At 34.2% G+C, this 16,654-nt stretch overlaps 1 protein-coding gene, 1 long non-coding RNA gene and 1 pseudogene across 4 annotated transcripts; 2 read left to right on the top strand and 1 right to left on the bottom strand.

Annotated features, from left to right (window-relative positions):
* The first annotated feature begins 6,530 nt into the window (after window positions 1–6,530).
* Window positions 6,531–11,017, top strand: LOC136062364 (uncharacterized). 3 transcript variants are annotated; one of them, XR_010624127.1, is made up of 5 exons: window positions 6,531–6,709; window positions 6,788–6,876; window positions 7,718–7,857; window positions 8,869–8,948; window positions 9,511–11,017. It is a non-coding gene; the product is annotated as an uncharacterized LOC136062364 (long non-coding RNA). The 3 variants fall into 3 exon arrangements; XR_010624129.1 differs by having other exon boundaries at window positions 10,493–11,017; XR_010624128.1 differs by lacking the exon at window positions 7,718–7,857.
* A 189-nt stretch (window positions 11,018–11,206) lies between these two features.
* Window positions 11,207–14,247, bottom strand: LOC112035556 (uncharacterized). Its single transcript, XM_024068377.2, has 4 exons — window positions 14,111–14,247; window positions 13,756–14,074; window positions 12,512–13,260; window positions 11,207–11,823 (listed from the first exon to the last, which is right to left on the bottom strand). The coding sequence occupies exons 2-4, from the start codon at window positions 14,047–14,049 to the stop codon at window positions 11,391–11,393; spliced, it is 1,476 nt and encodes a 491-aa protein (XP_023924145.1). The 5' UTR covers window positions 14,050–14,074; window positions 14,111–14,247; the 3' UTR covers window positions 11,207–11,390.
* Window positions 14,248–15,307: 1,060 nt separating this feature from the next.
* LOC111999630 (protein PLASTID MOVEMENT IMPAIRED 2-like) lies at window positions 15,308–16,610 on the top strand (annotated as a pseudogene).
* Window positions 16,611–16,654: the final 44 nt, after the last annotated feature.

Raw genomic sequence — 16,654 nt, forward strand, 5'->3', positions numbered from 1 at the left:
TGGATTAATTTGCTTTCACACCAAGCCTCAATTGTTGACCGGTTAATATGCATTCACACTAGTTCAGCCGTGTACTAAATTTTGGGTCTTTGGGTTGATAATTACAATATTATAATAGGAATTGTTATATAGCCGTATGGTCCAGGCTTTGAAAACTGATTATGTATGAATAGTATGTATAGTCATATGGACCTCTATTGGCTCTAAGATTGATTTGGTTGAGCTATATTATTGCACTAGCTATCTTTTAGCTATATTGAAGCTTCATGAATATTCTGATTAGGCAGCAATATTTATACGTCCAGAAATTTGATCAAAGCTGAAAGTAAATTGGATAGTTAGGTGAATAAATAGAGGATTTTGGATAAATCAATATTGTCTAGGATAAAATCATTTTAAGTGTGAAAATAGATTTTTAAGTGGAAAATTGTGTATTGATGAACCTATTATTGGTATTGCTAGGTTCTAATTCTATTGAATTGTTGTGATTCAAGGGAAGTTGATTTTCATTATTTTGCAACTAATAGGTAAATGTTGTTTACTAATTTTGGGGATTTTCCCAAATAGTGTTGGTTATTAAACTATTATATACATAAGAAATATATTGTTATTCTATACGTATAAATGGATATTTTAAAATTTCTTGATGTGCACATTAATTATTCGTTTTATGAAAAACTTGTGGGACAACCTAAATTTATTTAAATTTGTATGTGCGATATATCCTTATATTTTCGAGAATTATGATTGAATTATTTTTGTGAGCATCTTGAATGGATTATCTATGTGAGCATCTTGCATATATTTTGAAAACCTAAGGCTAGTTGTGATTAGAAGCTCAGTATGGTATTTAGTTCTTAGCAAGAGACAATCATACTGCAGCTAGTCCTTAGCAAGGGACAGTCCCAAAAGGGGACAGTGCACATTTGATAGCTCCTTAGCAAGGGAGTAAATTATTGAGGATCCAAAAAGGAAGCTCCTTAGCGAGGGAGTGCACCTTTAGGTTCCAAAGGAGCCATCCTTATGAAATGGGATGAAAAGGAGGTTCCAGTCCCAAAAAGGGGACAGCACAACCCTGTCAACGGAGCGTAAACGTTGACCACTAGAAAAGCCTAGGAAATTGTTTATGTGATAGTATTAACATATATATTATGATGGCTCACGATATAAAGATATTTTTCTTTTACATGAAGTATTTGATGATAAATATTGATGAGTTACAATTTATGAAATTGTTGTAAGAATTATTTATCTGAAGGTTTGTTCCCACACCCCATTGTTAGTGAATTCCACTTATTGAGTTATCTCACCCCCCTTTATTTCCCATTACAGATACATTAGAGGGACTATTGGAGTAGAGATTCTTGGGAGACAGCAGTTACAAACTATTTAGTTGAATTGAGGATTTTATCATTATTTTATGGCATTGAATATTGTATTGGAGAATTATTTTGAAGATGTTTTGTATTTGGTGAATTAGAGCTCTGACAGTTATGATGACATTTTAGATTGCTGGTTTCTTTCATTTAATATTTTTATGGATGATTCAAATTAAATAGACTTTTATTGCTTATGATTTTGGGGCGTTACAATGAGTTTGTCTCAATTATTGATCTTTGCAACTTCAATGGTTTAGTTTTATTTATATTGAGGTAATATAAAATTTGTGTGTGGGGGATTTGGTACTAAAGTGGTAAAACGGTGGTGGGTAATTCAAAATGTTAGTGTCATAATATTGGAACTACCAGAAAGAGTGGACATTGAGTCACTATGTTATTGGAGTGTTTTGAAATGGATTAGGATTGGTAGATTGTCCATTTTATTCCTACCCATAAAATTTTAATGGAATTTGTGGGGGATAAGGGGGTTAGGCCCAAGTTAATGGACCGAATACCCAGGAGAGGACTGTTTCACATCCGAAGAGAAAGATGCGGAGAATGCAGGGCCCAGAGTGAAGTGGAATCCTCCTGAAGAGAATCATCGCTGTCCGAAGAGGATATCTCCAGTCCGAGGAGGACATCACCTGTCCGAGGAAGATGATTTACTTTGATATGATATCGGAGACTAACTGAGTAGGGGAAAAGCCTGATTGATTGTCCGAGGACTCCACCTGATCAAGATAAGCTCAAAACATATTCAGGGACGATAAGGATGAGGAAATATCTGAGGGAAAGGCTGCTGCCACCGTATTCAATGCATTGCAACAGCTTTTCTGGCCGCATTTATGTGGAGAAGACCTCTGAACAGTGCTTCATAACCTACCGCCACTCACACAGAGATGAAAAGAAGCTGCCTGACGTGACAGGTAAGGCCGCATTTATGTGGAGAAGACCTCTGAACAGTGCTTCATAACCTACCGCCACTCACACAGAGATGAAAAGAAGCTGCCTGACGTGACAGGTACTTGAGCAAGTCCATGGATGGGGAGCACGTGGACGGTAGAGATGAGGGTGAGAGTGGCTATATAATAGAGGGAGAGTGTTTGAAACAAAGCATGAAATGTATGGAAACTGATCAATGAATAGTTGAAAGAGTGATAATCCTTTGTTGTTAATCCCTTGCCAACTCTAGTTCTTTGACCCATACTCTACAAATTAATTGTCTTTGGATTTACGTAAAGAATTTGAACCCTACAGAATTGTTTTGGACAACTAGAACTCTAAATAGAGTGGAGGATTGTATCACAGTTCTATTTTATTTCATGTGAAGTCCAGAGCATTTTAGAATAATAAAACCATCATAATATTAGAGCCACAATCATTAACTACAGCATCAGCAACGAAACCAAAAGTTTCCATTGGTTTGTCATTTGGCTACATTCAATTTTTCTTCTTCCATGTGTTCACAAAAAAATAAATAAAGGTATCCATGGAACTGTTAACTAACAGCTCCTACAAAAGATGACTTTAGAACATTCTCTATAGTCACACAAGAGAAGTAATAAAGAAGGGCTGGCAGCTAACATGCTAAGAATGAGTACTTCTTGGTCTTTGCCAAATTCTTACTTGGGGTGTCCTCCTTAATATATAATTAGATATATAAAGATAGAAAAATTACAAGTTCCTAGGAATAGAAGCCTCAAAAGTCTTGCAAGAAGAAATTTAGGCAAGGAATGGTGGCAAGATTATGAAATTATAAGTTGCACTAGATAGCCCTTCTCTTGACATCAGAAGAGAACTTTAAACCTAATTCTAATATTAAGATCAAGTACTACTTTTGCTCCATTCATTTAATTTAGGGTCTCCATTTATTTTCAATTAGGGATCAATCTAGCTATAGAAAATTTCCAAATGCTCACTTCTGTTAATTAATCCACATCAGGTATGCTAAAGTTGGAGAATAAGGAATGAATGATCAATGATGTCTCAGATTTGAAGCTAACTTGAATTAAGAAGAATAAAAATTGTGTTACTGCGAGTACCAATAGAAGTATATATTGGGTTGGACAAAGTAATTGGATTCAAGTCTCTAATATCAAAGGAGAACTGACATTAATTAGTCTATCTCAACTGAAATAATGGGCTAAAAGTGAAGGACAATGAGGTGAGTACTGTTTTGTTTTGTCTCTTTTTACTTATTTTAAAGTGGAACTCTTATTAGACTATTTCCACCATCTGCTGATTAATAATCTAATCCAATTATATCTGTGATGTCTCTCTTGCTTTACCCAAAGTGTAACAACTCTATGCGTTCTTAGGAAAATAAAGCTTATCTATACCCCGTAGTTTAAAGAATGAGTCTGAATTTGATAAGAATGAAGTGTAAAACTCATATTTTACACATTCAATTAGGGATTGCCACATCAACTATTTACTTAAAACTCAATATATCTAGTCACATCAAATAACATCTCAATTAACTCCTACTTGAGTTGAATTTTCATATAGGTATTTGAATTGATTGAGTGTGGTTGTGTCTACTGTTTAATATGTGATAGATGTTGAGGCGTGTTGGGATTGGAGGGCGTAAAACTTGAGTTTTACACCACATCCTTCTAGAATTTAATCTCTTAAATATGTGCAACTGCATCTATGGACCATAATATTTTCTGTTGTTACTAATTTCCCATCATAGGTGATATTTGCAACACCATGCCTTAGTTCCATGATACATATTTGGAAGTATAAGAGCTATAAATCTACAACCTGATTGTAAACAAATTTGTGTTGTTAAAGATCCATGGAGTTAATATTGTAGCTGCCGTAACACATAGGACTAAATAAAAATTAAAAAAAAATAAAAAATCATGCCAAAATCCATGATTGGGTTGTGATTTATCATTTCTTTCTCCTTCTATATAATATATGTTTCAATATTTTGCAATAGTTAAAACATTTTAAGTATATACAGAAGCCCATTCTCTCTCTCTCTCAAGAAAACCTTGACACTAATTTTAGTTTGTTTGTTGTTTTTTTTAATTATTTAAATCTTCCATATTGAGGGCGGGTTGTACATTTAGGTGATTGTGTTGAGGTGTTAAAATCCCCATATTGTAGTTGATGAGAACATAGATATAAATGTGTAAGATGAAGATGGTATCATGATATCACATCCAGTGAACATTATTTCAAAGAATTTTTTAAGTTGATGAGGACATAGAGATAACTAATAAAATTCTTTAGTGTTTTTTTTTTTTTTTCCCTTTTTATCAATATTGTTCAAATTCTCTTGCGTACTAGTTTTCTGTAACTACAGTCTCAGGTAAGGTTAAAACCATATCTAATAGTCTATAATTCTGATGTTACACTATTTGTTCGTCCTAGATGCAAAAAGAAGTCTATAATTCATTTTGTGTCAACTTATGAGTTTTCAATTATATAGATCGATACAAACATGACATATTCTGACCCTAATACGACATTTTTATTAAATAAGTTGGCACAACATGACTTGACAGTCTAACACGACTCATTTGGATCTAGGGTCCTAATTCAATCCTTCCTTGTTTCTTTCGTGATTTTTGACATTTTTCCTAATTTTAGCCATTTTAGAGTTCAGAATCATTTGGATTCATTTATTAATCTTATATATTAATTATTTATCTCAAATTTCAAGATAATTAATCGATTATTTAAAACAAGTAAACTACCTAATTATACAGTGCATCAATATGCAATCATGCATTAAAATTGAACCAATTAAATTATGACATATCATTAAATAAAATTAATTATGTAAACACCAATCATAATTAATTAATCACAATCATGGGGAATCAACCTCAACTGCAAGAATGCATATTAAATAATATTGAAATCTTAATTTGACTATAGCTTTTGATCTGGTGGTTTAATTTATGCACACAACATGTTTTGATTGTTAGAATTTCTAGATTTATTTTCAGTGGATATTAAACAATCTAACATTAAAAATTATGAATTCTCCCTTATGTTGTGAAATGATGATGTTGCCCTTAAGGTGAGGTTAAGCAAAGGGTGCAAAATGGAGTATCTACATAACTTTAGCCCCTCAATCTACTGAAAATTGTGCATAAGGTGCTTTATATAGTCATGCTCAATGTCGGGTTTAGGTGACAGTTGAAAGTTGCAACTGAGGTTAAAATGGAAACAAGGTTTTTGGTTTCCACGACCTCACTTGAGCAAGCTTTAAGTGAGGGTTAGACAAGCCTTTTGCTATTTAAGTGATTTGCTTGAGCTGGTATAATTCTTGCTTGAGCTCTCTATGAAGAAATGAAAGAATTGGGAAAACTGAATTACTTCATTAATTTAGCTTATGACTCTATATATATACATGATTATGTTCCACTGAGACTGAAACAGAAAACAGAGGGCTTAACAAACTAATCCAACTGCCTGACAACCAATCTCACGTGTGAACAAACTAATCTACTCACGTGTGAACACTAATAACATTCCCAAAATAAAACTAAACTACAAGTCGTTTATTATTTACAATTCAAAACAGCTACTGAATGACAAGAGCATCAGATATGGCTTCTTGAACTTCAGCTATGCATGTTGAACCTTGTTGCTTCTGCTCTAATTGCTTGCCTTGATCTTGATACTCTCCTCCGCCATCTTGCTTGAGCAAGTCTTGATCTTGTTCAAGCGAGCTATAAATTTCAATTCTTCAAGACTCATCTAGTCAGATTTCTAGATGTAAACATCATGTTATATTACACCAACAATCTCGAATTTATATCTATCTATATCTATATCTATATAATACTAAAAGCTGAGACGTAGAATTTAATGTTGCTACCCTCTCATTGAGCCACATCAGCAACCATGTCATTATCAACATTTTTTCTGAATTTCTCTTATAATTTAAAATGCATTTCCTAAATTTCAAAATACTAATAAAAGAAAAATGATTCCCAACATTATCTCCACCATAAAGCCCAATCTTTATAGCTTTAATTATAGGCATGTATCTCACATTAATGACGACTAGAAGCCCAAACCTATATGTTGTCCACCATAAAGCCCAATCCCAACCGAATGATCTTTAATTTTTTTTATGGCAAAAAACCCTTTTTGTCTCCCCACCTTTTGCTTTACCCCTGTTTCACGGTTTCAAGCTTGCTAACGGCAGCCTCTCTATCTTCTAAAGACAGTTTCAAATCTTCAGAGTTCAGACTTTATATTCATAATGCTAGGGCTCTCACGGCTCTTCCTTCCTCTCGATGTTCAAGTCCTTTCAGTTGCTGCCGTTTCAGAAAAACCAAAGGCACGATATTTAATGCAAGGTGAATTTTTTACGGTCTCCATGTATCTTTTAGTTTTGTTTTTAATTTTTTCATTCTACTTATCTTTCAACCTTACAGTGCCACGACAACACAATTGAAGAGCTCATCACCAAGAGCTTCAACAACGTCATCTAGCAATCAGATTGGCTAGATGAATATGGAGAAAGGTACATCATGACAACAATACCTAATCTTTCTCCCTCTCTCTCTCTTTGGTATTGGAACATCCACGTTTCATTTTTTAATCCTTTTGGGTTTTCAATTCTGACATATTTTTATTTTATTTAGTTTCTCAATTTTTGGAATTCTACTTTTTTTTCTTTGGTTTCTTAATGCCACACAAGTGTTTGAAGAAATGCTTAAACTGAACTTTGGATTGGATGTGTGGAACCCAATTGCTTATGCACGTGCAATGCTATTTACATATTTCTTTTAAATTTTGTTGTCAATTGTGATATCAATATTAGTTCTTTGGAAGTTTGGTTTTCTTTTTAAGGTTTTGGTTTTATTCAAGTATATGTATGTGAGATTGACCTATGTAATGTTTCTCAAAAAAAAAAAAAAAAAAAAAAAAAAGATTGACCTATGTAAGCTCTACGTATAAAAAAAAAAAAAAAAAAAAAAAAAAAAAGATTGACCTATGTAAGCTCTACGTATATATTCATATTGGTATATTTAGTTTGTGTTTGCCAATTGGGTTTGTGTGTGGCCTTGGGTCCTTGCTATCTAATTGTTACTTTCTCTCCCTCAAAATGTTAAAAACTTTGTTATGTTGAGTTATTTGGGTTTTGTTTGAATGGTTTTTGTTGTTTTTTACAGGTAAACTTTGGCTTTGGGGATTTTTTTTTTTTTAATTTTCTGTTAATAAAGCATTTTTACACTCAAAAGTTGTTGGGTTAGTAAGTGAGGGGTTCTAATGTTGATTAGCTCCTTATTTCTGGTTTTTAGGGTGCATATACTTTATAGGAATTTGTAAATGTTTTGGTGTTTTGGTTGCTTTTTGTTCAGGTGAATTTCATGTAAGATGTGGTTGAGATTTGTAATAGAAATTGGATGTGAAGTTGACCACAAAGCACTTGCATGCCATAAAATCAAATCCACCATCTAGTATGGTTGTGCATATTCTACCTCCAATTCTTAGAGTATAGGTAATGTCCTCTTCAGACTTATCAATCTTTGAAGCCTATTTAGTTACATTATAAATGATTTCATCTTGGGTCTTTCACATCTTAATTCCTCAGAACCATTATTTTCCATAAATTCAACCATTAGTGCAAATTGTTCAATGTTGATTGGCTTCTAAAAGGTTAGGCCCAACAAGTTTTCATGGGAAATTCAATTGCCGACTTTGGTCAGTTGGGTCCATCAAATTAACAGATCATATATATATATATATATATATATATATATATTTTCATGAGTCCTTCATTTGCTACTTAATATAACATTGCAAGTGAAATTTTAGATGGTGGTTTGTTCTAAGTCTCATGGATGCTATTTCAATGCAAAGGACCTGGTCACTTTCTAAACATGTCAGCCAAGCAAATTATAAGTTTGAGTTTCTCAGTTGCAGTTAATCATTTCTTTTGGAGGGGGGGGGGGTTATTTTCAATTGCAAAAATTAGGAACTTTTCTATGCAATTTGGATTTTTTATATGAAAATTTCAATCTAGGACCATTAGCTATTTAGGTTTTGCAATGTTAGGCCATAACTGCAACTCCTAAAACATGGCAATGATAGCCACCTATTTCTCCTCATCTCAAAATGAATATGGCACTAACCTTTTTCGAAAAGCCACCAATTATGCAAGTTTGGGCATTATTGTTAAAGATAGTTATGGTTCTCTTATTATAGTCCATACTGAATTAATTCCTTGTCAAAGATTGTGGATGGCTGCCACAGCTATGTTGAGAGCATCACACGTGTTAATTTAATATTTTCATTTGAATACAACAAATTGATTTACAAAGCAAGCAGTGTTATGGTCAAGGGTGAAAGGTTTTAATTTGAGTACTTTCTCTTGGCTTTTAGATCCTTTGGGCATATTTTGATATGATTAGGCAAGGTCACTGTGCAAAATCCATTGTACCATTTAGGGTACATTATATTGTACATTTCTTACTCTATGCAAATTGAGTGCATTTGATTTTATTTGTAGGAACTGAGGGCAACAGTGCCAAATCACAAGAAAAGGTAGTGGCATTGATGAATAACTACCAAATTTGAAAGCCATTGAAGGTACTCCCTTTCTCTATCTCTCTTCATTTTTTTTTTTTTTTTCTTTGAACTGTATATGGAGGTTGCATTGGACTTGGCCAATACACCACTCAAAAATTATGACAAATTGTTTGAAAAATGGGGCAGAAAAACCTCTTCCTTTTTTTATGGACCATACAATAAGGGTAAGTTTGTATCTTTAAGATTTTTCCTTAATGTTCCATTTTTTAGGTTTTAAGTAGTTATTGAAGAGAGACACAACTTGATTATTTACCATTTAATGGTCCTTTCTTCTTCTTTTTTTATTTGGTTTTGTTGTGTGGATTGCAAATTGTCAAAGTTGAACTTTAATTTGAAGGAAAATTACTAGCTAAGGTGCCTCAACATTATTTTGGACCAAGGGATGCTTTTTTCACTATAGTGAGGAAGGTCAATTTACTTTCTATAATATTGTGCCTTTTGTTTTCCGTATTTCAATGCATTATTTCTAATACCTTTCAAAAATTAGGATCTCTATGGACTGATCTCAGAACCTCCAGCTTTATTAGGCAAATCAATTAATTTATGAGAGGTTTATGTGTAGGTTACCGTGTAGAAGTCAGATTAAATCTCTTGAGAGATTTATGCTTTGAAGGAATGGAACGGTCGACTCTTGAGATTAAATCTCTCCTCCTCTACTCTTTGTTTGCTTGGTGTTCTACTTTCTCTTCTTTTTCTTGCTCTAATTTTTTTGTTATGCTTGATCATTGTAATTTTTGATCTTGATGTAAATCTTTCCATGTACACTCCTGGTGTACCTGGGGCTTTTGTTTTATAGAATATTGTTCTTTAAAAAAATAATAATAACAATAATACCATGTAGAAGTCAGATGGATACAGGGAGAACAGAGAGATTGCAAAGAAATGAGTTCAACTATTTAGTACTCCCTATTTCTTAGTCACAGCTATGAATGCAATGGACACATTCAGTTGAGAAAAATTAACTTTACAAATTAGTTGGCTAGATATATGAGGTATCATAATTGCAAATCGTTTATAAAATCCTTGACATGAATAGAGGAATTGTCTTAGAGTGATTTGTAAGTAGATTTTAATACGGTAGAAAAATAAATTTAAATTTCCATTTTATATGTTGGGTATGATTTGTTGCAAATCAATCAATCATTACATTCATGCTTTGTTCATAATTTCTTTATATAATGCTATCAAATTAATCCAAGATGTGGAAGGAGTTGAACTATGTGGTACCCTTAAAATTTTGTTGACTTAGCAGCATGTTAGTAGTACAATTTAGTTCTTTCTCTTCTTCTTTAAACAATTTTTATAAGTAATGGAAGAATTATTCACCAATGGGACAGGTTCTTTGGATGACTTGGAGATGGGAAATAACACAAAATTAAGTGCAGAGAATACTCAACTAAGCTAGAAGTTTTTTAAGTAGTTTGTTAGTTTCTCATTTGCTTTACTGTTTATCTTGGCTTTTAACATATGTTTAGACTGCAATAATGAAAATTGGTTTATAAGAGATGAGGGCATTTACCAAGTTATTGTTTTCATTTGTCAAGGATACCACCTTCTTTGAGATCCATGGTGTGGTTGATCTGAAGAGAACATGCTACAAGGAAGTAGATAATTGTACCATTTATTCATGCATAATCCGTGGAAAGAAACAACTACAAGTTTACAACATAAAGGCAAGTCAAATGATTTGTAATATAAATGCACAGACCCATAAGATAGTTGGAGAGGACTGGATAATCTACTAATGGTTTCTTTGCTATATTACATGGAGAATCATGCTAAGATTAAGTACTTTTAATGATCTTTTTGTGCAAGGATAATTTGTAATTAAAAATATATATATGTGCAACATAGCAGTATGACATAAATGTTTTGGTTTATAGACTCATCAAGTTTAAATGTCGAGGTGCTTCAATTCTGGGGGTAGTAGCTCGAGATGAGATGCAGTCTTATGTTAAAGCTTGGACAAAGAAATTTAATTTGAATGATCCTTTAATGGCAGAAGCAGTGGTCATTAAAGGATCACTGTAATCAAAGGGTTGGAGCATATGGTTTATTGTGTAGGGACTGTGGCATTATTATGAATCCAATGGATGAATATTTTCAATAGAGGAGTTTAAACAGATACTTTGATAGGTACAATCTCTCTTTCTCTCCAACACGAGTTGTAATGAAGCTGAAAAGGATAGATGTTGTTAACATGCATATTCTTTTGAAAAGCTTTGAGAATACAATATATTTAAATAGATATTTCAAAGTATCTTTCCCGTGCATCGCACAGGTTAGCGACTAGTTGAATTAAAAGCAGATGCCATGGAATTGGTCCAATTGGACAACACTAAAAACCTAACCTAACTGTATGTTTGCTTTAAGACACTTCAAAAGCAAACACACAATACAAAAAGTGTGCCCATTAAGTCTTTTTATTGTTTGAGTTCATTATCATTCCATGTCTGTAAATGTTAGCTGATCGGAAAGCAGAGTTGACTTGTCATTAATGTCAATTTCACTTGAAGGAGAATCATTAGCCTCTAGTTGTTGCATTTCTGACACTATCAATGAATTCATTCTTGCCCGTTCGCGGTCTCGTGGGTATGTGCAATAGAGGAATGAGTAGATGAAGCACATTATTGCCGATGGAAAAACAATTGCTACATAGAGTGCCTTTGCAAGTGATGCAGCATTTTCTCTATTTGTTTCATCAATCCCTAAAGAGTTAGAAGATCCTTTCGGATCTGATTTATAACCATATACATTCTGAGCCAAAATCCCAACTATTGCAGGAGCTAATGAAGCTAGCATAGTCTCAAAAGATCGATCCAAAGCATAGATGCTTGTACGAGACTTCTCAGGGACTATTTCTGCCAAGATTGGACTGTGCACCATTTACATGTTAATGAAATAGTAATGAGGTAAGTTAATAGTAATTTTCTAAAATACTTTTAGAATAAATAGTAATTTCATTAGTGGAAGTCAATATAGCATAGTTGGGCAGGCCTCACTTTAAAATATGGCCTGCTTCAACTTTAATATAACTTTTAAATTTAATCACCATGATTCTGATCATAAATTTGCATTATTAATACGAGTTCAATGAAGAATATGCTGTGATGGATCATGCGTATATAGTTTCTATTTATACAAGTGACCTTTCCCATGAAGAAATATGCAATGTCAAGGAAAATTGTGAAAGCTAAGGTAAAGAAGAACAATCATGTTGAAAATTGGAACCAGATTCTCTCTTAAAGCTGTTTATACCTCCATCACTTACATCTATACTAATCTTGATTCTCTAAGCAAGATCTGATTTTTACTATAAAAGGTCATTATGCAGTATGGTTGCGTTGAAGCATAGTCAGGGGATGGGGACCTAGATATGGTCCTAACCTTCAATATTTTAGCTCAAAGTAACCCAGCTAAGGATTTGTACTTGTGCACTTAAAACCTGGGGATATTACTTGTGCAGATGGACAATGGCTTGTCTAATAAACGCTATCACTAACAATTCCAAAAAACTAGTAAGAGAGAATGTGCAGAGTTCACAATGAACAATTTATACTTACTTGTTAGTTGCTGGAGCTTCCCAGGATACACAAAATCCAATAATGAACAATACCAGTCCATGCATGAATGCCGTAGATGGATCATGAGGCAATACAAGCAGGAAAAGTGCTATTAAAGGAATAGCCGAACCTGAGCTTATCTGTGACAAAATTATTCTTCCAGTATTAGGTAAACGCTTTGCAACAATATCCCCCATCCTTCCACCAAACAGACCCCCAAGTGAAACACCAATTACTAGCATAGTCCAAAGGAATGCTGTTTCTTCATGGGAGAAACCTATAAGTTCCAACCACATAGGAGCAAATGACCAAGCTGACCCAGTGAATGATCCAAAAACACCCTGAGCCACAATTACCTGGAAAGATGGGATTCTAATAACTGACTTTGCTTCATAAATTAGGTCCTTCACATCTGACCAAAAAGGCTTTTGAACTTGATTTCTAGTTATACTATTGCTCTCATAGAAACGTGGATCTTTTGCGAAAAGGCGGACTAATATACCAACTATGACACTTATGATTGCAACCAGATGAAAAGCAATTCTCCAACCAGGTATACCCATGATAGAAGTTGCAGCAAAAAGTACAGCACACAGCCCACCAATTATGGATCCAAGGTTTCCTGTCAGTTGCAGCCATCCAAAAGCCAAACCACGGTTGCTATCATCAGTTGAATCAGCAACAAGGGATTGAATAGCAGGTATAACTATTGCAAGTCCAATTCCATTTAAACCTCGAGAGACCGCCACCTAAATTAACCAAATGATATCAAAATGTGAGACCATGCTAATTAGAAGAACTATGTCTTTGTCAGTATTGCCTAGCTATTTGGGGGCAGCAAGCATCAAAGACTTACTTACAATGAATTTTTTCGGTGAGTGTAAGATTCTAGACAGTTAGTGAAATACAATAAGAGTGGTGCTAGGCTAGCTCAAGAACTTTTATATGGATTCTTAACAAAAAAAGAATGTTTAGAAGGGGGAGTGGTATCATTCTTGTTATTGTCCCATTACAAATGCTAAAGAAAAAAGTTTAATCCAAAATGTTTCCTACATGTATTTCCACTCATTTTCACATCTTTCTGATTTAACCAAAACCCAACTAAACATGCTGAATGGGTCTGGACTTGCACATATAAGATCAATATATAAAAGAAGAGAATTGAAAAATGAAAATTTATATATACAAATTTTAAACATAAGCACTGAAGAAAGAATAAGGAAGTTGTATAGGAATAGAGGTACCTGAAAGAAGGTGGAGGAGATGGCAACACAGAAAGTGGCAGCAGCCCAGAGAAAAGCGCCAAGAGCAATGACATGGGCACGGTTGTGGCGAAGAGCTAAGTATGCAGCTATTGGGTAACACAAAGACTGCACTAAGGATCGGAAGAGAGTGAGTGAGCCCAACCCAGTTGGATCGATGTGTAGAGCTTCACCAACCTCCTTGTACACGCCTGGCAACAACGCCTCATCAGCTCTCTCCATGATACCAGCCAGATTGACCAGCACCAACGTCAAAGCCTCAGATTTCATCTTCATATCACTCTGTTTCAATCACTGTACTCTGTTTTCCTCTGCTTCATATAGTGTGTACTAGTACCTGGAGTTGGGAATGGCGTTGACTTTCAGTGGGATATTCCAGATACCCTGATGGTCTTCCAGTTTGCATCTAATGTATACATTTTGGCAAAACGGCTCAATATAAAGTATAGAGTACAACATCCATCTTTCCAAAGAATCTAGAAAATTGATCATGTATTTGGAAACTCAATGTTAACCCATGTCTAGTTCTATTCATATTTTGAGTCTATTTTTTTTTTTTTTTTTAATTTTAAGTAAAACTCAATATTACTAATGTCAAGTTCTACTTAAAAATATACGTAAAACTCGATTTTAATGATATCGAGTTTTACACAGAACTCAATTTTATTAAAATCAAGATCCAAAATATGGCCATTTTGCCAAATACTTTGGAAAGATGGGTGTTTTGCTACTTACTTTAAAAATAAAGTGCATTTAGTTATTTCCTCCCTAATTTTGCCCATAAATTATATGAGTCACAATTCAAAACAAGAGTGTTGTGAAAATGTCCATGCATTGTCTTTAGAATTGTAGTGGGTCCTAGAATAATTATTTTTTAGATAAAAACTATTACACAAATTTACAAGCGACGAAAAGTGTAAGTTAAAGTCACGATTTTTACTTTGAAATTATGATTTCAACGCATAGTTTTAGTTGTTTTTTGATATGTGGGTAATAAACATTAATTTTTATTTTTATTTTATTTTGATGTGATTTGACACTTACTTTTTGTAAAACGTTATGAGATTTTGTAGCATCTTTAGGAGAACTCCATAGAAGAACTCCAGTTGGTATCGGTGCTATGTCAGCCAATCATCAGGACTCAATCCCTTTTGCTGTTTTGTCTTTCGGTTCCTTCTTGGGATTGCCTAATGAAACTTAAAACATTTCCTCTCTAACAGAACACAACATCCATCTTACAAACAAGACTACCTCAATATATTCAAAAACATTCTCAGGTAATTATTTGTGTACATGTTGTCAAGACTCATACTGTGTCTCTCAGCATTCTTGAATGAGACTATTCTTCGATCATTTGAAGACCATGAAACTGCTTGCATTTTATTGTAAAATATAAATCTTTACAATAGTTTCTTTAGCCAGAAGCGTACTCAGATTTTGGTTCTTACAAAATTGGCTTCAGTTTTGAGCTAAAGAATAATTGATTAAGCAAGTACATATAATATATACTTTCTTGGTTTTAGAACAGGCTCAAATGGACAGAGCAAAGTTGGACAATAGAACGTATGGAGATAGGTTCGTGAAGGTAGTCCTTCGCTCAAGAAACCCCAGATGGATTTCTCGAAGTTATTTTTCAATAACTGTCAAAACCTCATCATACCATTTACATTTAATTCTATACAATATCATCCATTTGCATTTTCTAATGAAGCTTTTTCTTCTGAATTCTTAAATAAGTCATCTTCAAGAGCAAAAGAAGTCCATATGGCAAGAAGGGACATTGATAGTCTGATAGATACAAAGACAGCAAGAGGGCTGCTGAGTTAGCAAGAGCTCAAACAGGATCCTAGCTCCCTAATGCAAAGAAGACAGTGAAAGATCTATTTGTATTAATCAAGGAGTCGAACATGAAGGCAAAGGCACAGATGCAAGACTTGAGATGCTAAAGAAATCAGAAATGCGTGATGAAGGGGCATTGGCTGGTAGGAACATTGAGAGTTATCAGTATGAAGAAGTGATGAGAGAGTTGGAATTTGTGAAACTTGAATTGAGTAAGCTTAAGCTTCACAAGGCTTATGTTTTGGAAGAGAAATCGAGGATGGAGAAGGAAGTTAAAGCCTTAAGTTCAAAAATGTTGTCTTATTTGAACTCTGTTAAAGCCCTTAGGAAATAGATTGAGGGTGCCAATGAAGAAGTGCTTGTTGAGTTGGCACGGATTGAGGCTTCAAAAGAGTTTGGAAAGATAAAGCTCAAAGAGTGAAGGAAACCACTAAATTCTCAGCTTCAAGGGAGAAAACCAAGCAGAAGATGAAGGATATTTGAAGAGACTCACCGATCAAAGAGCTTGAAGCAAAATTGACTGCCACTATGTCTGATGTTCATGTGTTGCAATTTGCAAAATGAGCTAAAGCTTAGTGAAAGAAATGGAAGCAAAGGTTCAAAGAAATGATAGCTTGAGCAGTAGTAGTTTTGAAAAGGTAAAGAATTGGGAACTTCATTACTTCACCTTCATTGCAGTCAATTACAGCAGAACTGGAAGCAGCCAAAAAAGAATTGTCTTTGGTCAGAGAAAAAGGTTTTCAGTTCATGTCCTCCATGGACATTATTAGAAATAAACTAAAGTGTGTCACGAAAGAGACAGTTTGGTTAAAGAAAATAGAAGTGAATCCTGATTTAACCATTCAAAATCACAATTCAAAGCTGCTCAGAGCCAAGTCCAAGTTGGAAGCTGTATCAGCAGCTAAGGAAAAGGCAAAATCAATTTAGTCAATCTATTCCTAACTCTTGATCAGCTTAAGACAGAACAAAGGCTGCAAAGAAAGAAAAGTAGTTTTCGTGTGTGTGTGTGTGTGGGGGGGGGGGGGGGGGGGGGGGGGAAAAA

Source organism: Quercus suber, unplaced genomic scaffold (genome assembly GCF_002906115.3).
Source record: "Quercus suber isolate HL8 unplaced genomic scaffold, Cork oak 2.0 scaffold_406, whole genome shotgun sequence".
In the NCBI taxonomy this organism is placed as follows: Eukaryota; Viridiplantae; Streptophyta; class Magnoliopsida; order Fagales; family Fagaceae; genus Quercus; species Quercus suber.